Source organism: Camarhynchus parvulus, chromosome 4 (genome assembly GCF_901933205.1).
Source record: "Camarhynchus parvulus chromosome 4, STF_HiC, whole genome shotgun sequence".
Taxonomy (NCBI): Eukaryota; Metazoa; Chordata; class Aves; order Passeriformes; family Thraupidae; genus Camarhynchus; species Camarhynchus parvulus.
In genome coordinates, this window is record NC_044574.1 from 44,341,953 (window position 1) to 44,369,572 (window position 27,620).

General features: G+C 39.1%; 1 protein-coding gene across 2 annotated transcripts; it reads right to left on the bottom strand.

The window, feature by feature from the left end:
• Positions 1-342: 342 nt before the first annotated feature.
• On the bottom strand, positions 343-27,620 carry DNAJB14 (DnaJ heat shock protein family (Hsp40) member B14). Of its 2 annotated transcripts, none has more exons than XM_030947357.1 (8): positions 27,304-27,620; positions 21,494-21,668; positions 12,525-12,670; positions 9,361-9,546; positions 8,918-9,012; positions 8,155-8,264; positions 6,765-6,937; positions 343-5,122 (listed from the first exon to the last, which is right to left on the bottom strand). In XM_030947357.1, exons 1-8 carry the CDS (start codon positions 27,434-27,436, stop codon positions 4,998-5,000), a joined length of 1,143 nt encoding a protein of 380 aa, XP_030803217.1. In that variant the 5' UTR covers positions 27,437-27,620; the 3' UTR covers positions 343-4,997. The 2 variants fall into 2 exon arrangements, with proteins under 2 accessions (XP_030803217.1, XP_030803218.1); XM_030947358.1 differs by lacking the exon at positions 27,304-27,620 and adding an exon at positions 25,439-26,181.

A 27,620-nucleotide genomic window follows, 5' to 3' on the forward strand; every position in this document is an offset into this window, starting at 1 on the left:
CTGCTCTCCAGCAGATCAACAATGCCACCCAACTTGGTGTCACCTGTGGATTTACTGAGGGTAGCCTCAATTCCCTCATGCAGATGGTCAGTAAAGATACTGAACAGGATACTGAACAAGATACTGAACTGCCCAATGCTGAGCCCAGAGGACATCACCAGTGACTAGAGCATTGTTGATACCTGAAGATTTTGCTTAGATGCCAGTATCAAATTAAAATTTTAAAAAATGTAAATAAAAAAAAAAAAATCACTTGCTAGTGTTTCTGAACTTCCAGCGAAGTTTCCAAAAAGCCTGAAACAGAGATAAGCCACTTTTTGCAAGTAACAGAGAAAAAGGTCATTCAAAAGAACAAATTTATTTGAATACTGAGAATCCATACCTCTTTCTTAATCCAAGCCATGCACACACAGCAATTTGATAAGGACTTGGTCATATTAGAGAGATACTTAAAGAGAGCCCCATAAAATCATCATGTGAGCTTCTGGTAGTATTTTGAAAATGCTACCTGCAACAACCTTGGTCTTCTCATTTATTAAAATATTCCCTACTATACACTAAAAATGTTTAAAAATGCAACTTTTTTTTATTATTTGCAGCCATGATGCTCAGTGATCAATTTTACTTATTTCCCTGTCACATTTTGAATAAGAGCTCTGCAAAAGCACCTATGAGATGGCCCCTGTATTGTTATTAATGGCAATTTATTCTCCCATCCCAATGACAGTCCTTCTGTACACGGAATAAACCAGTACTGAGGGGAGAAGTGTTTTCTGCATGAAGGATAACATCATAACTAAATAATGCATGTTAATAATACTTCTAAAAATGTGGAGAAGCCCAATACTCAAACCTAATTCCTGCCAGACTGAGCAGTATGGGAAGTATAGTTTATAATGGTGTCCTGCTTTCAGCTGGGATAGGGGAGCTACTTTTCTTCCAAGCAGCTGGTACAGTGCTGTGCTTTGGATTCAGTATGAGAATAATGTTGGTTACACACTGATACTTTGGCTATTGCTGAGCAGTGCTGACCCTAAATCCAGAATTTTCAGTTTCCCATGTTCTGGCAGTGAGCAGGTGCACAAGAAGCTGTGAGGGAGCATGGCCAGGCCAGCAAACCTGAATGTGCCAAAGGGATATTCTATCCCATAGAGCATCTCAGGGTCAGTGTATAAACTGGGGAGGTTGGTCAGCAGCTGCTGACTGCTCATCAGGGACAGGCTGGGCACTGGTCAGAGTGTGGTGAGCAATTGTGTTGGGCATCACTTCTGTTTCCTGGGGTTTATTCCTCTCTCCCTTGCTGTCTCCCTTTTCATTGCTGTTGATCATTGCTATCTGATTTTGTTTCACTGATTAAACCTCTGCCATCTCAGCCCACAGGTTTTACCTGAGTTCAGTTCTCCTCCTGCCACGCTGTGGGTGGGAGCAGCTGGCTGCACGCTGCTGGGGTCATGGCCAAACCACAACAAATGGCCTAGTTCTTTCCTATATTTATTACATCATATCTAAGTTAGAGCTTCAGGAATTTATTTATAATTACCTGCTTTAAAAAAAAACAAAATGCTTTTACTATTACACTTTCCTTCTATTTGACAAAAAGAGCTACAAGAAGTCAGAATAACAACTGCTTAAGGGTGAACGAAATTTATGAACACACAACCTTAAAAAATATTCTTGCCCTCCCATTTTAATCCTTTTACAGCATTTGTTACAAAATTATATTAAAAATACTTTTTATTTAAAGTTGTCTCTGCTGTCTATATAAATGCATCTGTTACATTTTTAGTGCTGTAATGTTCTACCATTTCTTGGAAACTTGTAAAAGAAAAAAAGACTGTTTAAAAAAAGGTAAAAAGTTCCAATTTAGACTTGTTTTACCCAAACACAGAACTTGTAGGGAAATGTTCATCAGATGTGAACACTGAACTGCTTGTGACTCAGGATGCTCCATAAATAGAACACATATTGATGTTATATTTCAGCAGATGCAAATCACCTCCTTTTTTCATTAGGCTATGTCAGAGTCATGCCAAGATTTTTCTCTTTTTGCAGGGCTTTTCTGCCTGCCCTTTTAAAGGATAAAACCAAGAACCCATGCTCGTGCTATCTTTAACTCTAGATTAAATGAAAGGTAATGACTAAATAAAAACAGTAAGGAGCAGGTGGATAAAATGGTGTGGGGTTTTTAGTCAGGCTGTTCAAAACCAGTTTTGTTTTCCCCTTTTCTTTCCAATATCTTATTTTAATGGGAACTTTGCCTTCTGAAGAAAGGTCATCTGAAAAGATTTAAATACTCCACCCTCTTCAATTTGCATTTTGCTCATGAGAAAATGAATTCTGAACTTTCCAGCAGATTCCCTTAACAAATCCAGGGAAGATACTGACATTTCTGAAGAAAAAAAACCTTCAGACTTGAGGAAAAAAAGCAACAATCATGAGGAGAAAAACACCCACTTGAAATATTAAAAGAATGTTTGCAGGCCATATTTAGAGCAGCTTAATCTTTATGCCACAGGAAATCACAGCATCCTTTTGCACATTACTACATATTTCAAAGTGTGCAACTATTTAATTTGTTAAATGCTAAGTAGCATACTTCCACCAGTATAAATATATTATTTTCTTTTCAGAAAGTGCTAATTGCAATAGGTAGTCAAATGAAATGTTGCAGTCTAGGTCTCACTTTTAACCTTCTAGGATGTCTGTGCTGCCATAGGGCACAGCCAGTACATCATTCCAGTTTGCAGAGGAACTGACAGCAATGGAACCCAGCTCAGCATCCATCCCTTTCCCCACTTGTCACCTGCACCAGAAGTGGCTGCAGGGCAGACACAGCCCATAGGATTATTACAGGCAGCTTTGCTAAGACCATCTGTTCACTCTGACTTCACAGTTCCAATATTTGATAAATGTGTTATATATCCTTTTTCCTGTTAACTAAAAGATCACTTGCAAGCTCAGACTCATTTGTAAACAGGAAGGCCCAAGTACTTGTTAAAGCCTTTGGAACAACTTTCTTCTTTTAAGAAGACACAGAAGTATCAGGATGTACTTTGATAGTTTGTTTTCATTAATATAATTACAATACATTCTGGACAGTTACAAAATCTGGGGAATCTGGTTTTCTCCATAGATTTGGATTGCATATTTCAAACAATTGGATGCCTTTCCATTACATCTGAACCCCTTTACTGTAGTCTTAGCAAGGACACTCAGTACAACAACCCTTTTTTTTTTTGTCGTTTCAGCAACTTTTAGTTCTGTTTTGTGCCCCAGGCTTTTATGTCCACCTTGAATGCTGGTTTAGCTGCTTAATTAAAAGCCTGCAGCCAGTCTCATGATACACCAATTCAAGAGAAGACATTTCCACTGGGACAATTTGGAAAAGGGATATATGCAAAATGTTTTCTGGATCACTTGGAGTAATAGCATTTAGTGTATTTGTAAAGTCATATCCTGCTGTAGATCAGAAGGAATTGCAATGAAGTCAGACAAAGTATTTCAATTTTCAGTTTAGGAGAAGTATTTGGCTCCACATGAACTGATAGCATTGTTCAAAGATAGCAGTTTTCTCAAACAAAATATATTGCCCATAATACAAGCTATCTGGCATTCTCAAATACAAGAAACATTCCCCTGCATAACACTGTTAAAATGTAAAAAACATCAGCTACTGAACCTAAAAACATTTCAACATACTTTGATAAACTTTAAGTACATTGTACTTAGCTGCTTCAGAACACCTCTTTGCATCAGCAGGTGTGGCTACATATAGTTTCCATTTCCAGGCCACTGAGTTACATGATCTTCTATGCAGGAGCCAAACAGTAGGCTTGCTCATTTCTACAAAGTCAGTCCAGCTACATTCTGGTCCCAAAAAAAAACCATACCCTACCTCTTCTGACAAGTGATAGGGCTCTGACCAAAGGAGCACATTGCAAAGCAGCAAAGCATTTAAATAGTTGGCAAAAGGGTTGAAAGGCACATAGCTTGTCCTTAGCAAAATTTCCCTGTTCCACTTGCGGTGCCCATTGAGGAATCAGTATTGGGACCTAGCTTGAAATAAAAAAGTAGTAAGAAAATGGAAGCCTGCCAGGAAAAAAAAATTAGGTTGCCTTTTTATTTTAGTGTTAAGATTTTAGTGTTGCATGTTTTCCTCTACCTTTCCAGTGAAAATTAAGGAAGCTATGGATGCATGTTAACCATACGTATGGACTTACTACTACTGGAATACCAAACGGTAGAGCTGCTGTAAACTGTTGCAAGTACTAAAAGCAATGTTTATAATGGTCTGTACAGCATTTGCAAATATTTACCTTGAAAAGAGATTAGTGTAGTTCTTATTTTTCTCAGCATTGCTTAGAAATGCTAAAAAACTACAACAGCTAAACTGCTACTCTACACCAGATCAATTTACCCCAACAGATATTTAGGAATATATGCCATTATATTTAAAAATACCAAGTTCCTCTAAGTGGTAAACCTAGAAGATTTTACATAGAGTTAGAGATAAAATATTAAAAATTATTGTTTCAACTCCACACACTTGACATCTGAATAGGAGTGATGTAATCATACTATTTATTCCATCAGTGAGACAAAATGTAGTATGGAACTAAATTTCTGAGATTTTTAAATAGAAAGTCATTTAACTCATATATACACAAAGAGTTCTTTCCACAGATATTTACATGGCAAATATGTTAGAGGAGAACCACGATGACTAAGTCTCTACAAGTATAGCATCCTTTCTGAGCTATTCTCTCTGCTGAAAGAATTCACAGAAGCTTTGAAGTAAAATCTAAACAATTAAAGTTACCTATATTTCACAGTAGGTAAAGAAGCCGTTAAATGATATTTCAGCATAAGGTTTCTGGAAACAGCTACACAGTAGAGTTTTACATCCACCCTCTTTTCCAGCATCCATGGTGAAACTAAATCTCTTCTCAGTTTCAGGAGAGATAACAGCATAGGTAAGATGTGTGTGTAACTGTAGCTCATCCTCCTCGGTAGAGGCTGGTCAGCCGTTCTAGTTCTTTGCAGTTCTCCATGGACATGGACTCTGCTTTCTTTCGGAGCCGGTCGTCTCGATAGACTTTTGCTGCATAAAGTAAGTCTGTTTCTTTAAGGAGAAAAGAGAAGAGATTTTTTTGGTTACAAACTGAATACTTGGCACATGACAGAGCTGTACAAAACACCTCAGGTTTTAACCCTTGCCCTTTTTTCTTTCTCTCTGTTCTAACTTCCCTCAGACACCACTGAAACAGCACTGCTACAGTTTTCCTTTGCTGGATCTTTGTAACAATTCCATCTTTTGGAACAGGTAAAGCTGTATCAGCCTTCCACCTCCCTCAGAGTTCATACAGCAGTATCTGATTAACAAAAAAAACCACACCCTACAAAAATCCCCTTCTGTCAGACCTCATTAAACATTACAGATATAGGCCACTCTCAGTGATCCTGCGTTGTTATTGATACCTCTAACATCTTGTCCGTGCCCCAAAAAATCCAATCTTAATGTTAAGCCCTTTACTTCAACTGATGCTGATTCAGACTGTCAGTGTTCAGAGCTATTAATAATTAAGAGCTCTCTGTATTATACTGGTGCTCAACAGCTTGACATCACTGAGCATTGTAATTCTGTAAAATCTGTTTTGTCACTTCAACTCAAAATGCAAGACATTCTTAAACGTCAATTAACCCCAGATAGATTTTAACTGTCAAAGAGATTTAACACACAACAGGTATTTTAAATCCATAAAACCACAAAATCAGCTGTTTCTATAATCAGAAAAAAAAAAGAAAAACCATTTGGAGCCTCTTACTCAAAATCAGTTTGGGTAGTTTTCACAACCTTGTAAATTACAAGTACCAAACAACTGGACTGCAGAGACTAAAGCTGGACAGAAACATGTGATCTGACTCAGAGAATTACATTCTATTTGCTTCTGGTCAGTGTAGTGACAGCTCGTGAATGAATTATTTTTCCAGTTTTCTATGACTGAAGCTCACCACCTGAAAAGTTAAAACCATCTGCTTTCAACACTGATGTAATTTTAGCAGTGCTGTTCCCACAGAGCTCACAGAATGGTCACAGATAACAGAATAACTGATTAAAATTGATGCTGATTTAGAAAAGGCTGGTGGTGCTCTTCAGTATTCTTATGCTTTAACACTGCATTCTAGGTTTCTGAAAAGAAGTAACTCATTGTATAATACTAGACTGGAGAAACAGATGGCAAACTAAACCCCCTTGTTTTACAGGATGTGCTGCCTGTCCTTGGTTGCCTGGAAAAGCAGTGTTTGTATGTACTGTGGTCCAAGGCAGATTATTTTTTCGTCTCTCTGGAAACACCTATGTAATCTTCTGGTTTATTTATTTACTTGTATAAAAGCACCTAGGGAAATGAGCTATTGCCATGATAAAGTAATGTGGAAGACATGAGAATTCTTAGAAATTGCAGTGAGTTAAGGACAAAAGTTTTGTCATAATCAATTTAGTGTAGTCTTTAATTTTCTGAGAAATGGTCACAGCTAATAAATCAGGTTAAAATTGCTGATAATTTGCAAATGGTTGTTAGATCACTGAGTACAATTCAAAAACTAAGTAACACTGGGGACAGTTTTAAAGTGAGAAACAGCAGGGGACCTTACACTTACTTTTGCATTGAGATGTTGTAATAATACAAGCACTTCCTTCTTGCCTCAGGCTATTTTTATAGTAATGCATAATTTAATGAAATTACACATATTACCAAACTTACTTTGTTGCCTCTCCTTCCAACAGTTATTACGAATGTTGGATACATAATCTTCTTCCACACTCTTTTCCACTTTCTGTAATGACACTCCTTTGTATTCATTTCTAAAGTCCTTATTGACATAATAAATGACACCCAAATTTTCTGTCTGCATTTTTATGGTCTGCCCTGTACTTCTGCAAAAAAGGAGGCAGGGGGGAGAGAAAGACTAAATATTAATTTGATTATTGTTTTTACACCACAAGTAGACTTAAAAAAATATTGACATTACAGAATAATAGCAGCACATTCCCAAATTTGCCATTTCGAGACAAATAATTAAAAGAATGGCTCTATAATCTGCTAGAGAAAAAAATTATTGCACTTACCTAAACATTAAACTTCTGCTGCCCAAACAATCTCAAAAAAAAATCCACTTTACTAAGACACTTATTTCATACCTCTTTAGCCAAATACAAGTTTTAATAATAGAAAATTACATTCAAACTCAACAGAAACAGGTCACTATTCTGTAGCAACCCAGTATAGCATCTCCATTCTGAAGTGTTTGCTGCCAGCCCTGATAAATTCATTTTCCTGTTGACATTCTGTAGATTAAAAATCAAAGACCGGGTGCAAACATTTTGGCAGAAAAGCTTTTCTAATCATTACAACAGCTTAGTTGCAGAAGGGAAAAACATCCTACTCCAGAAATAGAGAACTTTGAAAAACAGGAGAAAAGAAACCTCTCTGTTGAGGGGTTCTGCAAAGAACTAAAGGCCCTTTAAAACCAGTGTGGTGAGTGGGCTATTTCTACCAGCTAGCTGCACTCTTGATTCAAGTTACTTATTTCTCAGAAGAAACAAAGGTTTAAATATCCTACTGTATGAAACAGATAAGTTTCACAAGTAGAATTCTTCACAAGAAAAAGGAGATTTTACCATCACCTAGAATGAAGCAAAGAACAGACAATCTTCCTAGACGTCATCATGTTTAACACTTAAATGAAGATGAGAAAGTTGCTTTCAAGTTCTTCACATTCTACAAACACAGATTACCCCCAAAAGAGTAATGAGCCTTAGAAAATTTCAGGGTTTGATAACTATGTTGGAGATGCAAACACCTTTGCAACATGCCATGTTGCATGGACCCACTGCCTTGTACTAGACCTCCTGAACTCCAGGTACTGCTGACCTCTTTTCTCCATTACATTCTCACAGCATGTTCTTTGCACCTAAACTTTTTGAAAAACAGAACATGTTTTTCTGCTTCATCTACACCTTCCCTCCCTTTCTTCACTGTGGGAAATCAAAGATCAACTAATGGAAGACTCTCCACAATGCTTCTAAGTGGGAGAGGGTGATTACAATACCTTCCCCTCTGCTTTAAGGTGATGTAATTAAGCATTACTTACGATCTTGGGTATAAGGCGTAAGGAGGGTTAGATACCATCAACTGGCTCAACAAGGAGACAAAGATCAACACAATAATAGGCATCAGCTGAATGACCATAGAGAAACCTCCCTAAGGAACAAAACAGATTCAGGTATTTCATAAATCATCAGGCAAACAGGTAAATCTGACAATACTTAATGCTAAGTGTGACTTTTTGCTTTAAGCCTCAAAAGCTGCTCGGAAAACAGTAACAGCAAACACTGTGGTATTATCTGAACTTTCAAATACATACACAATATTCACACAGTGCTCAAACTGCAGGAGTTCATGCGTTAGCACATACACACAAGCAACTACCACATAAAAGCTGGATTCAGCTACACTGAATGCCATGATTTGGTCTCATCTATACAGTGATATGTGATTATACAGGACTAGAGATAATTCATGGAGGTGAATACTGAGCTGTAAGTTCAATTCTTACCTCAACCCAAATAAATTTTTCTATGCATACAAGGATTAGTGGCCACAATTAGTGGCATATATAGGTTAATAATACCAGTCACCAGTAAGGGAGTGGCATACAACATCAGGTTTACAACACCAGGCTACTACCTTCTCAAATTTGCATGCCTATTTACCAGTCAGTAAGCGAACTACCCACTGAAGTTTAAAATACCCAACTGGCAGGTACAAGTCCTCCTCTACAGTACAGAGCTCCTGTACAATCACAATACCAAAAGCAGATTTTGCAGTTTAAAGTCAATGGTGCTTAAACTTACATCACCCCTCTCTTCCTCCCTCTCGTGCCCACTCTGACGGTGCTGGTTTGGATGGCTGTAGCCAGCACGACCATTAGAAAATGAGTGCACACTACCTGAGGAAGGAACATCCACATTTAAATCATGTACAAAAACACTGTTTAGAGGTCAGTACAGAAGCAACATAAAGCACTTTACATTACTGCACAACAGCACATGAAAAGACATTAAGGTATCTTGAAATTTCAAAGTTGTTTAAAATAAGTATTTTAAGCTGTACGACAGTAACCCCAAAGAACTGACATTTTTGGGATTTAGCAACACTTGAGGGAAAAATAAACTGATGCAGATTGTAGAGTTGGGGTTCAAGGCTGGCTGGAATAATTCTACTATTTTATAATATCATAAACTCTAATGCCACTCTGGCAGTACATCTCAATAATTATGCTGATGTATACAAATACCTGTTGGAAAGGCCCCTCCAAAAAACATGTTGAACAGATCCTCTGGAGTAATATCTGCCTCACAACCTCTATGGAAGTTGAATCTGCCATTGCTAGGGTGATTGCAAGTTTGCTCTTCACTGCCTGTAAGGTCATACTGCTTTCGTTTCTCTGGATTACTCAGCACAGCATACGCATTTCCGATTTCTGAAGCAGGGAATAAAACACAACTCCCATTAATGCATGACAAAAGCTATTCCAGAATGAAAATTGCAATTTCAAAATCAAAGATAGGCAGCAAACGATGCAATTTACTGTATGTTACAAAACAGCTACAGTAGAACAAGGTCCAGAAACATCTCCACTTTTCTTAAAATGGCTTCTACAAAGTTTCCCACCAACACTATCCAAAAGCCTTTTATCCTGTTAAACAAGGCAGAAGGCAGGAGAGCTTTGTTTCCTTTTCTAGGAGAACACCTACCCTTGTGGAAATGTTCTCTGTCACTGCAGTTACAAAAAAAGCATCAAGCATTACAATGAGACTCTGAAGCTGAGTAACTGCAGTTTGCTCTAGCAGCTAGCTTAAAAAACCATCATGGACTCAGCAGGTTTTCTTTGGTTTCATTTGGTAGGTGGGCATTTCTTGGAATTCACCAACCTCATTGGCTACAAGAGTGCGAATGTATTTTTCTTCATGCTTCTGAAGGTATTTGTGGCTTACATTAATAACACAAAGTTCTGCATGATGTAATCTGAGTAGTAGAACATGCATGTGTGACAGGAATGTGTGTATTCCTCGGGCAGTCAGTATGACCTCAGTGTTTTGAGGGCCTGGCCTGGATTCTTGTCCCTGTTCATGCTATGGTATCACAAATGAACAGCTTCCATTTTGCCAGTAGAAAGGAAAACATCTCACTTAGGTAAGCATGGAAAATATCAAGAAGAAAACCCACATATACTGCTGACTTTAGAAGCTTTTTTTCTTGCGGTGCACAGACATAATGATCTTGCAGATTGATGGAAAGCTTGTGCTGCCACTTGATGAACAATCTTCACTCATTCATATCTTCATTTATCCCTTCTGCCTTCCTCTCTACTATCTCCTCCAGGCCACTCAAACAAAAGAGCTCCTTTGCAGCCAACCAACCCAAGGCACAGGGATTATGATTTTCAGTGTTGAAAAGCCATCAGTCATCAAAAGTTCATGGAAGGTGCAACACTATAACCTCAACACAGGCAAATAAGACTGTGGCTTTATAATTAATATTTTAAACGTTACCCAATCTAAGCAAAAGTTAATGAGTTTTAGCTACATGTCTTTTAAGATGCCCTTAGGAAAAAACTAAGCAATTCCTTTAAGTAGAGGAGGAAACCCAAATAAATGAAGCCTGGTATTTTGAACTGCAGCATGATACAAACTGACATCAAATATTGCTCTGTTGCTCAATACAAGGATAAAATTGGTAGCAAAAATTTAGATTTTCCCAAAATTAAAAACTAAGAGAGATAAATCAGGTGACTGCACATAAAATGAAGCTACCCTACTGTCACAATATGCCTGTTGGTTACTTGCTCTTGATTATCTGGTGCTAATTCACAACAGATTTGATTCCAATATAAATTTCTTTTCAAAAAGGATATAAAAATGAAAAAAAAGCCACTGCTCAAAACTTTCACAGGAAAGATTTTTGATTGAATTGATAAAAGATGGCAGAAGTTATTACATTTGCACATACTTTTTGATTTAAAATTCACTTCAGTGAGACTGCTCAGTACAACAGAAGTACTAGGTAGGTCAAGATCTAAGTACCTTACCTATCATGAAATGCAATTCTGTTTTATAATGTGACCTATCCTTAAAATAAAGCATTATTATGAAATAAAAACTATTGTTATAAACTCCTTTTCTCAGATTGATGTCAAAAACTGATCAGATATCTTTAAAGGAAAACTAAACCATAAATTTACTCAGCCATACAAAAGGATTATGATAATTTCAATGCAAGAAAATGCTAGTTGTCATTAAATAATTTTTGGGCAATGAGATTCCCCTACAAAATTTTTCTGTTCATTTACTCATCTAGTTAAAAACCAGAAAGTGAAATTCAGCTGAAGAAATTAGACTCGTACAAAGTGCTCACATAAAATAAAATATTAAGAAGCTGATTTTAAAGATGTTTCATTTGAAATGCTATTAACAAGGAAGAACTATTTTATTCCCAGGGCCTGAGACAATTTTATAGGAATAGTATCTTTTAGATAAAGACATCAGAAGGCTGTAGTAAGTGAATCAATAGCAATCAACTTTCCTGCTCTGCTGTATCTACTTTTCATCTGGAATTGTTAATATATCATTATAATTACCTCTTAAAGTCTGTATCAGAAGTCTTGCTCAGGACTTTTTTTTTCTTTTTTCCCCTCCCCAATTTAAGTGTTTTATCCGAATGATTTTTTCAAATGTCTGCATGTAAACCTCACACAGGAAAAAAATAAAAAGATGTACCACGATCAGATTGTTTATGCATTATCATTTCTTACAGATTCACATTTTTCTTCATCTGAGATGAAGCTGTAGTTTTCTTTAAAAAGCTTTTCTTCAATAACTTCCCTTGTGTAGGGCTAAGCTGGGCAGCCTAAAATAAGGTCAAGTCAGACTGTAAATTTTACCTAAAAAATGGTCAAAGGCAACTACTAGTAAGGCCATGATTGAACTCAGGTGTTTTTATGCAGCAAAAGTAGTAAAACTATACACATACAAGAAATTCTAAGGAAGAGAAAACTTAGTGTGGCACATGATTCAGAAAAAACTGCATTTTGCTATCAAGGATTTCTTTCTTTTTATCTAGCTCAAGTACAGTAAAGATCCAAGACAATAAAATTCAGTAACTACATTAAGTCAACAACAGTAAAAAAGTACAATTGGGTTTCACAGATCAAGTATTTCTTCCCTGTACTGAACATTACAGTCAATTTTCTGAAACCAAGCCCTACTGCCAAAGTCCATGTTATTTATCTATACTTCCAATATAACAAAGGTCAAATATTTTCTTGAATAAAAATGTCAGTCCAACAACAGCTAAAAACCACATTTACATTTGTAAAAATACAAGCAATCAATGCAGATAAATATGGATTTGAATGAAGTTTAATGATAAAAGAAATTTAAAGTAAAAATGGTGTTTTACTTTTAAAAGCCTCTGTTGCTCCAGGTGCATGGTTTTTGTCTGGGTGGAATTTCAAAGCAAGTTTTCTATAAGCCTTCTTTAGGTCTTCTTCACCTGCATCCTTTGACACTCCAAGGACTTCGTAATAATTTTTACATTTCTTTATACTGCAAAAGAAAATGATGTAAAATGTTGCAAGCAAAAAGATGTAAAAGTAATGGGTTAACACACAGCTGTGAATGAGGTCATACACTACACTAGTGCATTATATTACATCTTTTGCTTTCAATATAAATTATTTTTTAAATATCCACTCTAGAAACAAAGAATGTCATTTTTTTATAATAAACTCACTATTGAGCTTATTATGTACATTTCTTTTACTTCTACTGTAGAACTACTATGGTTGTAAGAAAGGGTTTCAGTTTGCAACTACTGTAGCATTTCCTCATCCACAATTACATTAATATTGCTGTTAATAATGCATAAAAAGAAGGTTCCAAATTTACTTTGCACAACTAGCAGGTAGGAAAATGTGTTTTGACTGTGAACAGCAAATGCACTTCAGTATGAAGAATATGAAACAAAGCAAACAACACCTCCCTTTCTCCAAACTAAAGCCAAATTCTACCATCACTCAAGCATTCACTTTTCAGGGAATAAAACATGTGAGAATACTTCTGCTGCTGTGAGTGCACCTGGATCTTAACAATCTTTCTGTAAGTGTTTATGTAAATTCAAAGTCACACTATCAGCTCCAGCAATTGCATATTTAGCTTATCTCATATAATCAAGTATAGCATTTTTTAAAACTCAAACCTCAGAAATATTCTTTTTGTAGGCTGTCTAACCCAGACAGGAAAAGCAAAATCTGGAAATGATGTAATGATTTAGTATACTTCACAACACCCCAGAAGAAAGAAAGAGCACTTAGAGGAAAAGTGAGAACATTAATTCTTTGTGGGCAGGAAGAACTGATCAAACCAGTAAATACAGCTTAACAATCAAACCAAGTTACTTAGGTAAAAATTTAGAAAGAAAAGGCTGATTCCCAAACTTGCACTGCAGAAATTAGGCACACTGACACGGGGTGCATGCCAAAAAAAATGGGCTGGTCTGAGCAAGAAATAGAAATTACATCCAGAAATACTTTAAAAGCTTCATGTGAGTCTTTCACATGGCTGTAATTGTATCTGCATTCTCTTACATGCACAAATTGCTACATAAATTTGAGTTTAATGTTTCCAAGACTATACACAGGGCAGCCCTGTGTATTGCAAGGGGGCAAGCAAGCCTTTGGCATTCTCATGGAATCCTGTAATTAAGGGAATGTGAGCATCACAAGTACAACCACACCATCATGTGTGGTCCATCCTACTTCACAGATTGATCAAATCAAGTTTCATTTGAGGGATCCTGTTTCCTATGTTCAAATACAGAAGCTTTGATGGAAGCCTCGGTGTAATGCTCACAAGAGCACTGAATTGAATGTATGCAGGCAGCTGCCAACACAAACATCCTGTGAAATAAATATGGCTCATTATATTGAAGTAACATTTAATAAGCTCCAATTAGGAAGCTGATAGAGCTAACTAAAAAGAACACAGTGAATCCATCAAGAAAGGTTGGAAAGAAAATACATTAAATGATACTTGTGAGTACTGGAAACTCTTTTTTGGTAATCAGTACAAACAGAAAGAAGTGTGGTAGTGTACAGATCCCTTAATCCATAGCCTCAATGCTGGGATGATTTATGAACTGTACCAAGAACGGGTAGCTTTATTTAAATGTCTAACAGTATAAATTAAGCTTTTATTTCATGAAATTGCTATCTCAGCATCCAATCTAAGTTCTCTTCAACAATTGCTTCTGAGATATCTGTTTGTGGGCCAGACTCTTCAGAACTTTGGTTGATATAAAATTACATAGCAAGCTGTCAATGTTTAGCAAAGTTGTTATTGTTTAGCATTAAAACTCTGGTGTTAAACATTCATTCACATGTTTTTAAGCACTGTGCATCCCCAAAAACTCTCTTGTTTTAGCATTAAAACTCTGGTGTGAAACATTCATTCCTGTGTTTTTAAGCATTGTGCATCCTCAACAACTCTCTCCTTCAACAGCATATTGTCATTTTTCATGGGAAAAAAAACCATGGAAATTTATTTATTTACAATATACATTCATTTCACAACTCTAGGAAGCCAAGAGGAGAAATATGAAAAAAAAAAAAGAACAATGCAACAGATGCCAACCTGTACTTCTAACTCCCCAAAACCCACTTGAGATTTCCTCCTGTTCAAAACCAGTGGATGCTCCACAGTGGATGACCCTCAAAGGAGAAGCAGCAATGGTGGGCATCTACCAATAGATCTAAAGGATTAATGCAATCACTCTCATGCAACAGCTATCCTGAACCTGGCCCACAAATGAGGTATTGTTATTACTGAGAAACATGTTCCGCCAAAGTATAACACATTTCTGTTTTTTCTTTGCAAGTCTTTCCTAGTAGTAAATGAAAAATTCTACAAACACAAATGTGGAACATGCATATACAGATGGAAATTTTGCAGTTCAGCAGGACTTTGGATTAGGCAGATCAAGTTTTAAAGCTAAAAACCATTAAATGATCTTACAAATGCACAGGGGCCAAAAACCATACCTAAGCCTGGAATTTTCAGCAGTGACCTTATGCTATGAAGCCCTTACCACACTCTGCCATTAGCCAACAGTTTTACACCATTGCTTGGCCACCTCAAGGCAAAAGTCACCTGGACTGTAAGCTGCCAGCATCTGGTTAATGCTGTTTCCTCCTGGGAGGGAGTCAGTGACTTTTGCCAGGAGGTTCCTGACGGACCACAGTTTGGGGCAATCATAACAGGGTAACATCTCTGTTTCTCCCCCCTTCAGCTGAGTTCATGTGAGTTCTGCACCAAAACTTGCACTGGGGATGATGGGACAAGCAAAGATGATTAGAAGGTGCTTTCCAGTTAAACAAAGTTATCAGTGTTTGTGATGTACTCCTCAGAAGCAAAACTTCAAGGCACCGCAAACAGAACCTGGAAAGTCAGTTTATCACAGGACAAACTGTGAGGTCACCAGGACTCAGGTCACACACGGCTGTGCAGCCACAAGGCTTCTGTAACACTGCTGGAGCACACAGCCCACCCTCAGATGCCCCAGCACACAGCCTCAAATGCCCCATCCCTCCTCATCCTTTAAGAGATGCTCCAAGTCTTCTTCCCCCAAAACTCCACTCTCCTGATGAGAAATTTCTTTCCAGCTGCTGGAAGCTGTTGGAAGCCATGGCCAACTTGATCCTTGCCCCTCAGAAGATGCAGACATTTTTGGACATATTCCTTGCCTCTTTACTTTAGTAGACTGACCTCTGACAATCCTCACTCAGCCAGAAACCCTCACCTGCACCACTGAATTATTCTGTGGAGATTTGTCATGGGAAGGCAGCTGGCACTTTTCTCTTACTAGAGGGCACAAAAATCAGCTAGTAAAGGCAGGGAAAAATTAAGGGTAAAATCAGTGGAGGTTCTGGAAAAGCTCCATCACTGATGTTATTGCTGGATTTTAACTGCACCTGAAACCCCTCCAACACTCTCAGCATGAACAACTTTCTGAATGCTGCAAAATTGTTGTTTGTTTAGTCTTGCTGCCCTTAAGGCACTGCAGTTCCTACTGCTAGTTTTCTTGCATATGCAAACTCCACGGAGACATTTCTTTTTAAAATTCTAATGTACACATCACTTGCTTACTAACTGCCTATTTTGTACTGAACAGGTTATTTTTGTTGTTCTTTATTCTTGGTTTATTTGAAGTTTGGTGTTTTCACTGATACTTTGCTTGGGGTTTTGGCTTTTTTGTGAATTGCTTTTCCTGTACTTTTCATTTCTGGCTGGATCACTCTGTATCTGAATTACTATCAAATTATTTCTGTTATTTCTCTCCTTGTTGAATTGTTAGTCCCTAGCCAACACCTTGGCACTGTCCTTCTGATTAACAGATTTGCTGGCTGCTCCTGAAATAACACCTGACTTTTACAGAATAGACTTCTCAAACTGCAGGAGAGCAAGTGATGGCCTACATTCATGCCCAATCTGTTGACAGAAGTATCTCATCACCACTTGCAAAGCTCCACTATCCCAGCTTGCAGCTGACAAGGCAGGCACCTGCAATAGAACTGGTCAGCCAGCTCCAAACTGCAGCACCAACAACTCTGCTGGATGCTGGGCTCCTCTCCATGCTCTGATGGCTGACAGCAGAGGAAGCCCTTCAGGTTCTGAAATGCCTCTTCTCACCTGCAGAAACCCTAGGGCTGCCACCACTGGTTCTCCTGTGACTACAAAATGATGTGATCCTAATGCTGTGCTTGTCAGATCACTTTTCAAATCTACAATTCAGATTAGGTCAGCACTGCCAGCTTTTATCAGATTAACAAAACCTATCAGAGATGCTTGCCTTACTGTATCAAATACCTGCAGCAATGCACAATCATGAAATTTGGAGTATGAGGAGGTATTTCAAAGGCTCTTCCAAAGCCTCACAAGAACAGCCCAAAAGACAAATACTTCAACCAGAAGCACGTCAAGGGAGCCACAATTATTTCTCCCAATGGTAATCTGAACTGAGCAGCACAGTGAGCAGCAATGTGAATGTGAGTGACAAAGAATCCAGCAAGAGGGAGCTGTACTGACTTCTGATCCTAGAGTTGAGCAGAAAAACACAGTAAAATGCAGACCAAAATCTATACAGGTCAAATTTCCATTTATGCCAGAGAGCCTGATGCAAATGGTATCTTGCAGCTGAGATGGGAATGTGCCAGTCACAGTTTGGGTGACAAACATGGGCTGAAAGAAGTGCTCTAGACTGGGAAGAGAAGGTCACAGCATTGTCAAGGAACTCAAGCTGGTACCAGCATATCCCTAGTTTCTGAAACAAATGCAGCAGAACTCTCAGACTTCTGTTGCACTGATAGATTCAACAACACATTAGGGTGCTTGTCTTACTACCTTGCTCTTGGATGTACCTGATCAGGTTGTTTCTACTGTGTGTATCATATGAAATAGTCAGGACTGTGTTTACATCAGCATACTTTTCTCCAGATTTTATTTAATATTTTATTTTAGTTATGAGCTTTCTGACAAAGCCCATCATGTCTTCTCTGCCACTTTTCTGTGACAGGCTCTATGACAATGATTTTCACCTTAATTTCTCAACCATTCAACTGGATATTTCAAAAATTCATGGCAGATCTACAGCCTAATTAAAGGCATGCCCTGATTTCTCTGCTTTGGTGGCTTGGTTTTTTTTAACACATGCTGATTGCTCTTATTAATCCACTTCCAATTAATTATCTTCTTGACACTATGCTAGAAAAGAACCAATATCTCTCTTTTTGCTGGATTTGTGAAAGTGTCAGCAGAATGCTTGGAAAAAGTCAGTCACACAACTTATACTCCTACTTTGATCCATGAAATGTGTAGAGGCAATTTTTTTGGTTCACTACATGAATTCAAATCAAGCTACTGATTATTCCTGGCCACTACTTGATACACTTAATCCTGCCTTGCAAGGTTTCTACAGAACTCATGCCTCTATTAATTTGGCTTGGTTCTATCTCAAAAATCCAAATACAAAACTTGATTCTTGTGCTTTCTTCCAAGAAGCAGGCAAGGCAGGAAAAGCAGTATTCCACCACAGTTTTCACAAGATAACAATGCAAATTTAGCATACTACTAGTCATGGCAGTTTTCTTTCAGATGTCAAAACAGGCAATATGGAATTCATGCTATGGCTTATTGACTAAAAAAAAAGAGACCAAAGAGGTCAAACACCATGTGCATTTTAAGATAATTTAAAGAGACCCTATATAAAACATACAACATGAAAATGCCTCATTTTTTGTTGTGCACATGATTCTCACACATTTGTCTTAAGCTGACAATGCTTGTGTAGCTTTTAGTTGCCTAGAGACTTCTAGGGCACTTGCTCGAAGGCATTAAGTCTGCTGTGGGTCCTAGCATATTTCTGCTGGTCTCCTGTCAATATCTCCTACATGCAGGTCACCTAAGGGTGTTAAGGCAAGTTGATCCACTTCTCAGTGACAAGGTAAGGATCATTAAGAAAAAGATGCAAGTACTACAGATGGGATTTTCAAAGCATTTCCACTTAAAAGCAACAAAGTGCTGCGGTATCTCAACCTTCAAACTGTCACACTGAAATAGCAAGCACAGCTCCCACAAAGAGCAGCATTACCCAGCACTTATGCAATCAAAGGAAGTATGTTACATCTTACACTTCTCCCTGTTGAGCAGCCTGCAAGCTCACATAATACTCTACAGAACTGTTATGGTAACTTGCCAGTGATCAGTGTCCCCTGTGTATGTGGAAAAAATGAAGCCAGCACAGAGGTGCTTGTTTGTACTCATAGCTACTCACATTACTAGAGTAACCCTGATGAAAATTAATGCAGTTAAATTAGTTACATTGCTCCAAGCATATCCTCACTACATTTCTTAAATCTGCTGTCACAAGCAAATTCAAGATAGCTGTACAATTCCAGGAACTTTAATCAGTGATCCAAGCCAGGGAGCTCAGAGTCAGTCTCCCTGTTTGACAGCTCAGTAAAGCTTACAACAAAAGCACTGGAAATGGCATGGAAGTGTAGCTGAAAGCTTTCCCTATGTCTATATTCAGTTACTGAACCAAGAACTCCTAAAGGGAAGAGTATTTGAGGATAATGACCTCTTGAATCATGCATATGCCAACCACTCTGTCTGATGTCCATGCTGAGTGTCAGAATTTATTGAAGTTTGGAGGTTTTGCTACTTTGCTGTCTATAAACTTCTTCCCTTACAGAAAAAAACCCAAACAACTGGGCATGAAACACTGTTTAAAACCACCTCTTTTCACACACAATTTCTTTAACCAATTTAAACATCTGAAAACCATTCCACTGCGGTACAGCAGAAGCATATGGTGGTGACAAACTATTCTCTAAAGAATACCCTCCCCAAAGGGGCATGTTTCATTTAATTGGAAAAATATGGGGCTTGACTGAAGCAATATCATATGCTGTCTATCATGTTTTCAACTAGAAAGCTCATTCTCACTGTGGTTTAAACATGAACTTTCTCTCAGTTATCATCGCTGAATGTGTTATATTTTTCCATTTAGTTTTAGGCCATTGTTTGTATTTAATTCTGCTCTCATTGGCAAGGCACATGATTTTAAGTGGTATGTTAAGATGTTGCAGTGTGATGTAATAGCCTGTTTCAGTCATCCTGGTTCTTTCCCCAGGTGTGCCAATACCCTCTCCTTAACAAACATGGGTTGTTCTGTATTACAATTGCTTATTTTGCAAAGATCTTGGTAGCTTTTAAAACTCTGTATTCAACATTCAATATTCTTAAAGCAATGTTCCATCAAGATTATTCTCAATGCGCAATTCTTTAATACCCCTAACTCTGGTCCTGATCTCAACAAACTAGATTGAGCTTACATAGCATCTAACAAATCCCCCCAAGAAAGCAATACCCACTACCACAAAAGCCTACCAGAGAAAAAAGCTAGCTCTACACCACCATTTCAGTCAAGACAAAGTAGGTAACATACCTTCTGCTGAAACAAACAAACAGACTGATCTTGCAGGGAACCTGATGTCGAAGCAGACCGCAGCTCAGAATGGCACGTCACAGGTGAGTGACTATTGGCACCAAGACAGCCCTCCCTGCAGCAGCTTTTTGGGAGCATGTGACATGTCTTATTTTGACCTAAGCCACATTTACAGAGGACTTCTTTCTGGATATTTTGTCTCATGCATATGTGTACAAGCATACATTCTACAATCATTTTAACAAAAAAATACAGGCTTATCCAGATTTTACTTTAGATATATCACAAAACGTAATAACATTAATTAAGTGGAGATGATGGTAAATGAAAAGCACTAGTAAATAACACCAAGAGGATAACCATGTGCGACCTGCTGTCTGCCTGCCTGCCTGAATGCAGAGCTTCTGTATCAACAAAGAAAAACTACTTCTTTCCTCACCGTTAGCACAGCTGAACAGATTACTGAAATTCAGGAAGATCCAAGATCGTATCAACAGTAACATACATTTCACAGATCCACATAAACCCCACCCACCCAAATTTCTGTTATGCACAACATCCAGTACACACAAACTAGGAGACAGGGACCTCTTGATTTCCCTTCAAGCTCCCTTGAAAATATGTGGGCTAGGCTTATGTGAAAATACCAGGGTTTGAGCTGTGCAATTTCCTTGCTATATCCATATTTCTTTAGCAGAAACCCGGGCACGTATGAAACAATATTCTTCTTGCTCCTACAGCCAGCAAGTATACAATAATAACATGACTTAAGACTTAATTGCCTCAAAAGGGCATTTTTATTGACCTTTGTTTCTTTTCCCACATGCTTTCCTGACGTCACCCCATCTTAATACTATCAAGCTGCACTAAGCAGAGTTTATATTGCAACTCAGATGATGTATTCTAGTGCTTCTCAGACACCTTTATATTCAAACCAAAATAATTTTAACATTTGTCTAAGACCAGCCTGTACAGCAAGATTAGCTTGAAAATAAACTTTATGAGTGACCGTGTATCTTTAGTATAAAAATACTGAATAGAAAGAAACACTGCCCTGCATGTTGTACAACAGAATTTTCATAACTTTTTCCATTTACCCTGAGATCCACTCAGTAACTATTTTGAGTATTATTTTTCCATAAAGTAGCCTTAATATTTTGAAGAACGGAGTAGCATCTTTCTTGCAGAAAGTGACAGCATCTCATTCAGTGTTTAAAGCCAGCAAAACTACTCCTTCCAGTCAAAGTTCAGTACAAGTAATTCCTCTGAGCTAACCTCAAACTTCCTGTAGCTCCTTTAGATGACAGAGTTGAAAGGGTAAGTAGATAATACACAGAACGAAAAGCAGCTCCGTATTTAAGCCATACCTTAATACTCCTTCCATTTGGTCTTTGTTGTAGCCTTTTCCACTTTCACCTGCAGCAGATGCATTGCTCTCCTTCGTGCTGTTGGGCTTACTTTGATCGTTGTTACTGGCTGGTTTTCGGCAGTAAGCGCCTCCCCCAGCAGTGCTTCCATTCTTCATAATAGCTTCCAACAAAACTATAAAAACAACAGTGTATCATAGTATCATTACAGGTATTAGTGAAAAAGTCAGGGTTCTCAAGTATCTCAGATGAGAGCACCACATGACAAGACTAGTTGCTACATCCTCCTTCCTTACTGATCACCACTTTGTGTCACAAATGTTTCTGCAGCCAGTCTAACAATTCTTTGCTGTTGCAAAACTATGGAAAAGCATTTCAAAATTAGCGACCAGGCTCCTCCCATCCGTCTCTGCCAAGGTAATGTAACACTGGAGAGAATATGTCCAGGTGCTTCAATTCTAGATGTTTTTTACAGCCACTGAACCTGTGCCTTGGGGTGAAAACATCTGAACACCTGAATAAGCAACTGCAAATTGAAGAAGAGGAACTAACCTTACACTCTATATAAAGTGCAAATTATTCCACACAGACATCAAGCCCATCTCCAGCACATTTCAGTTCCTACAGTACATACCTATCTGTAACCTGAGTCATTACTGCCACAAACTGATGCTCTATTCCTTCCAGGCAATATCAGCTGAAATTCAAACCACTGTTAAAATGCCACTACCAGCCAAGGACCAGCCAAGTACACCCAATTCAAGACCTGAAACTTGAAAACCAGTTGGCTTCTGCTAGTTCTTGAAATCCTCTTTCATTCCATGTTCCAGCAGATCTCAAATGTAGCAGTTTTAATAAACATTATATGCAAAGTCCGTTTCTGTATATAAGCCTGTATTTTAGGGGTATCTGTCTTAGCAATGAATCAAAGACAATACCATTCTAACACAAGGGACTGCACACAAAGTATAATATAGATCAAAGATTATTAAATAGTCCACCTTTCCTGAAAACAGATTCCTTCAGAGCAACATGGCAAACTACATAGGCTAAATTTGTTCCATAAAAAAAATTAGTTACTATCTGCATTACAAATGCACTAATAAAAACTGCTAAAGAAAAATGTCCCATGCACTGTGAAAGCACAGCACTTTTTTCTAGAAAGCCCGTGGGAAGAATCCTTACGAATTTTCTCCTAAATTAAAAAAAAAAATCACCTCTGCTTAGCATGGTCTTTCTTAGAGCAGCAGAAAACTGGGATCCTACACACCATAGCTTGTGTATCACAGGAAGAAAAGAAAGTGAAGCGTTGTTGAAAAGGAGAGCCACCACTTCTTAAAAGCTCCCCAGCATTTAGTTTTACATTCACTTATTAGTGAATAGCTACACTCAGCCTGAACAAGAAAGTCAGCTGACTTCAGAGCCAGTCCTGCCCTCCGCCTGCCTCAGCCAGACTCACGGACTGATCAGATCAGGCTCTTTACAAAAGCAGATACAAGGAAACAACCAAGCTTTAGATGTCTAGTTGTAACTGAGGGGATGCTCTCACTACAAATGAAATCAGGAGCTTGAAAACAGTTGCATTATGGATTGTAACTGAAGGACATATTCAATATTTGCAATACTTTATTCTAATATCCTCTGTTGTGGCATATGAAGTTCTGAGGTAAATGAAGTAGTAACAACTCCAACAAGGTGACCAGGTCTGTAGATTAAGAGCTAATCAAGAACAGAGCTTTTAACAGACAGTGCCCTGGGAATGAAGGATTTCAGTCTGAACGTGCCCCAAAGAAGTGCTACCAGAAAACAAAACAAAAATATAATTTCTTTCAATTCATCTTTCTATCCAGTGAGTACAACATTTAACAATGGCATCACTTAGAATCCTACTGAACATGTGGCATTCTTGAAACAATGCTCACTCAAGTTTTGCCGTTCCTCCTTTTATATTGATATTGCTCTAGAAATTTCTCATCCCTGCCCCAACATTTATGCAGAACCTGAGGCAGTGGAAATGGCAGAAACACAGGCATGGGCCATGGTTTGCATTTTTAACATCCAGTGTTTCTTCACAGCAAGTGTGGCTCTAATTCTCTTAATTAACATATTTGGTTGCAGTATACTTTAAACATCACTATTTTCTAATCCCCTCCTCAGACCTCATAATGGAGTGCATTGCTGAGAATACAATGCAGGATGCTTAAAAAAATAAAATTCAAATATATCAGTGTGAACTTCTTAAAATAGCAGGACACAGCATACACAAACATGCTATTGTCCTACACTGAAAAAGAAAACCACACAAAGGGTATGGGGCCATTGTTTCCTTCAAATAGAAGATACAGTTTAGGTATTCAGAAAATACTCTGACTCTTCCATGAACTGCTGGTGGTAAAACCAGCTGTTAGAATGTAATACTAACACTGCATTTAAGAAAACTTTCACTGTGCGTCTAATATTTCAAAATAGGGCATATGGGGAACTAAAGACTTATTTTGTTAGCAGGTAAGACAACGAGTCTTATCTCTGAGTGTGTCTGAAGCCTCAGTTGTGTGTACTATTACCTGCTGTTGAATGAAAGATCCTTGGACTACATTTGATTCCATTATGCACTGAACATGACCCCTCTCCCCCCCACTTTCACTAATGGAAGAATTCTGTTTAATTCAGAATTTGTCCTAATGCAACAGCCTAAAAACCAAATTCACATGCTCCCAAAAATATTGTTTTTAAAGGCAGCATCAGAAATGGGGCAAGAAAATCTTAAGAAGCACTAAAAAAATAAAGTTTTCCTTAACATTGTTTTCTGCCTTCAAACAGAAGGCACCTAAGTTTGAAAGGGACATTTTGTCCTTTGTTATCTTTAAATCTCACTCTAAAAAATCTTTTCCAGACAAGCGATTAGGTTCTGTTCAGTTGCAAGATGAATCATTAGCAAAAACCAAAATCAAACCATTTTCTAGCAAAGAATGACGTCAACATGGGCACTGCTACTATGAAGTCATTAGCTCAGTATCATTAAATAAGCACTGACCTTACATTTCACACTAGTAAAGCCCTAAAATAGCACTGCTGCAGTCAGCGTATTTCAGGCAGAAGCTTTGTTTAGCAAAACTAAACTTCACTGATGACTGAACTAGTGCTGAATGCCCTTTAAACGTAAATGTTGCCAAAAGCAGATCACACATAGTATTATTGTTTTAGAGACAATAGTTAAAACCTATTCTCTGCCCTTTTGTAATCCACTACAACATCAGGAGGAGGAAGCTCCCTTCAGCATTACCATTCTCATTGCTTTTATGACTGACAAATTTGTTTGTGAAATGGTGGGCAATTGTTCTCAAAACGATACTAAAGGTACAGCACACGGAGAATCTGCAACTTCAGTGAGAAATTAGTTCAACTACCTTCCAACCCACACTCCAGAGAAACATAAGTGAGCAGAGAGGCAACTGGGGCTGCACCACGTTGTCCTAGCACCACAAAAACCCAACACATTATGACTGTAAAATGAGAATGTGTGTTAGAACTGAAGGGGCTCTCAAAACCTTAACTACTTCCTTCTCTCTGGTATGTGCTATGACACATTTTTGGTTACCTGAATTATGAATTACAGGTTGGACTTTTTCCTTCAAATGGACCCCCAACTAAAACATGCTAATGAGAGCAATTTAATTTGTTCTTAGTGTAAAATGCCAGTTGTAATTTATTGCAGCCCTTCCAGAACCTGTCCTGAAAAAAAGACAGTCTGTGTCCTTGCACTTTACTGCACTTTTAAGAGGGCCATTTAAGTGCCTCAAACTTTAAAACCAAAATAAATTCAATGAGTTGGTGCTATTTTGGGAGGAAATGAGATGACTTTAAAAGATTCAGCAACCTCCACAGATAGAAAACTGAAGCACAAAGATATTAGATGTTTATAGAGTCCCCCTCATTTCTAAGTACCTAGTTCAAATCAGGCCTAGGGCCTGAACTTTTTCAGTGGTATTAGGGCATCTGCAATTCTCTTTAGCTTCAGATGGAGCTTTAAATGCCCACCAGTTCCACAAATCAGGCCCTTGTTTCAAGCTGAATACCTGAAAAACGAAGCACAAACAATTAACTGGTCACTAATGGAAACGGTGTAAACTGACTTATTTAACATCACCCAGAAATTCTGGGAAGCTTTTCATTTAAGAAGACACAATTCCCCAGATTACACAGCCCACTACCACAAAGCCAAATTCTTTTCCCCAGGTCTGTAGCTCATTTGTGATTGACTTTGCTAATTTCCACAGTGAATGAAACAAGTGTCCTACAGACAATAGCCTAATTAGCCATCTATTTCTTGCACAGAATACTTCATCATGGTGGTTATGTAGTGGCAGTCCTACTTAAAAAAAAAAAACAAAAACAAAACAAATGCTCAAAACAAGTCAGATTTTTTTCCTGAAAACCACTTTAACTCTTTGAGATATAAGATGATAACAAGCTGTGTGAAGCAGATGAAGCTATTTGCTCTCCTTGGTGAAAGAAGCTGAATTGAAATCCTCTGCCTCCTGACCAACACAGATTATAAAAAGCTCCAAGTATTTTCATGCATGTCATGTTTTCAAGCCACAGAGATTTAGGGGAATATGGCAACATCCATGCTGTCTTGCAGGAGAAAAAACTAACACTTGGAAAAATTAAACATCAATTAAAAAAGAAAATCACCAGTGAACTCTTCATTTATTGTTTGCATGTAAGAAGAAGTCAGGAGATTAAAGGCCCAAAAATGTTCACTGCATCTCCTCATGGCAACTTCCAGTCAAGATTCAGCCTAATACTTCCACTGCAGAAATGGCAAATGCTGAGGCCTTTAAGTGGTACAGGGCACTGAAGTTGTTCCTGTGCTCCTTGCACAGCACAAACCACGTAAGTGAGAACCAGAGCAATGCAACAAGTCCCTGCTGCACCCAAAGGTGTTTTGAGCTGACTTCTGGCACTCTGTGACAGAATCCTCCAAGACAGGTAACAGTTCCACATACACTGAAACCTTACTGCTGTTCCTTTGAAACAATGATTTCTAAACACTTTTTGCTAAAAGGTTGCTAAATATTTTTTTGTTTTAGTACTAAATAGTCAGGAGAGCTAATTGGGTCTTGGGGGTGCCACATATTCTATTTTCTCTAGCAAAGGTAAACCCGTGTGCAATTCCTACGTGGCTGCAGTACACCCAAAAGAGAACCAAACCCAAGAGAACCCAAACCACAAGTATATTAGAGAATGAAGACACGGACCACAAATATATTACGAGAATGAAGACACGGTCCACTCTGGAGCTGCAGCTCTCATTGCAAGCTGGCAGAGAGAGGTGATTCACAGTGACAGAAAAGAAGCCAACCCAGCCTGTCTCGGCCTGGGGCCTGAGATGTCCTTATGTTAATCGGGGCTAAGCCTCGTCTGTACGGCTGCGCTTTTACTGATGGCTGTAGGGAGGAGAGGAAATGCAGGCGAGGAGCTGGGTCGGCCCTGGGAGATCCCCGCTGGCACCGGGGGAGGTAAACCCACTCCTCCGCAGCGCCTGACGCCAGAGTCATGCACGGCGGGGGAAGGCACCTGCCCTGAGCCCTGCTCCTGGGCACACACTCTGGCCTCCTCTCCCAGCCGAGCCGCGCACCCCGCCGGAGCCCCCGGGCTGCCTCTGGGGCCGGCTCCCGCTCGCCTCGGCCCGCACGGTCCCCCCGGGTCAGGCCCCCCTGCGCCCGCCCTCCTGCGGGCCCCGCGGACCGTGCGGGCTCGTCCCGACGGAGCCGGGCAGCGGGAGCGGGGAGGGGGCCGGGCTTCACCTCGGGCCGTCTCGGTCGGGTAGAGCTTCTGCGCCTTGTTCAGGAAGCGGAGGGCGCGGTCGCGGTTCCCGGCCTCCAGCGCCTCCCGCGCGATCCCGATGCACTTCTCGGCCTCGTCCCGGTTCCCCTCCATGGGCTTCTCCTTCCGCCGCCTCCGCCCGCCGGAGCGCAGAGAGAAGGGGCCCGAAGCCAGAGCGGAGGCGGGCGGGGCGGAGGCGCCGAGAGCGGCGCGGGGCGTCAGGCGGGGCCGCGCTCACTCCGCAGGGCTCATCCCGCCGCTGCCCCGGCGCTGCCGCAGCCCCAGCGCGGCGCTCGCA

What these genes read in the sequence shown, in the direction of transcription:
- DNAJB14 (XM_030947357.1), bottom strand. Translation starts at nt 27,436, where the DNA reads ATGGAGGGGAACCGGGACGAGGCCGAGAAGTGCATCGGGATCGCGCGG. An exon ending in TGGAGGGGCCTTTCCAACAG is followed by an intron (nt 9,013 to 9,360) that starts GTATTTGTATAC and finishes TTCCTTCCTCAG; the next exon opens with GTAGTGTGCACTCATTTTCT. An exon ending in GGGAGGAAGAGAGGGGTGAT is followed by an intron (nt 8,265 to 8,917) that starts GTAAGTTTAAGC and finishes TTTGTTCCTTAG; the next exon opens with GGAGGTTTCTCTATGGTCAT.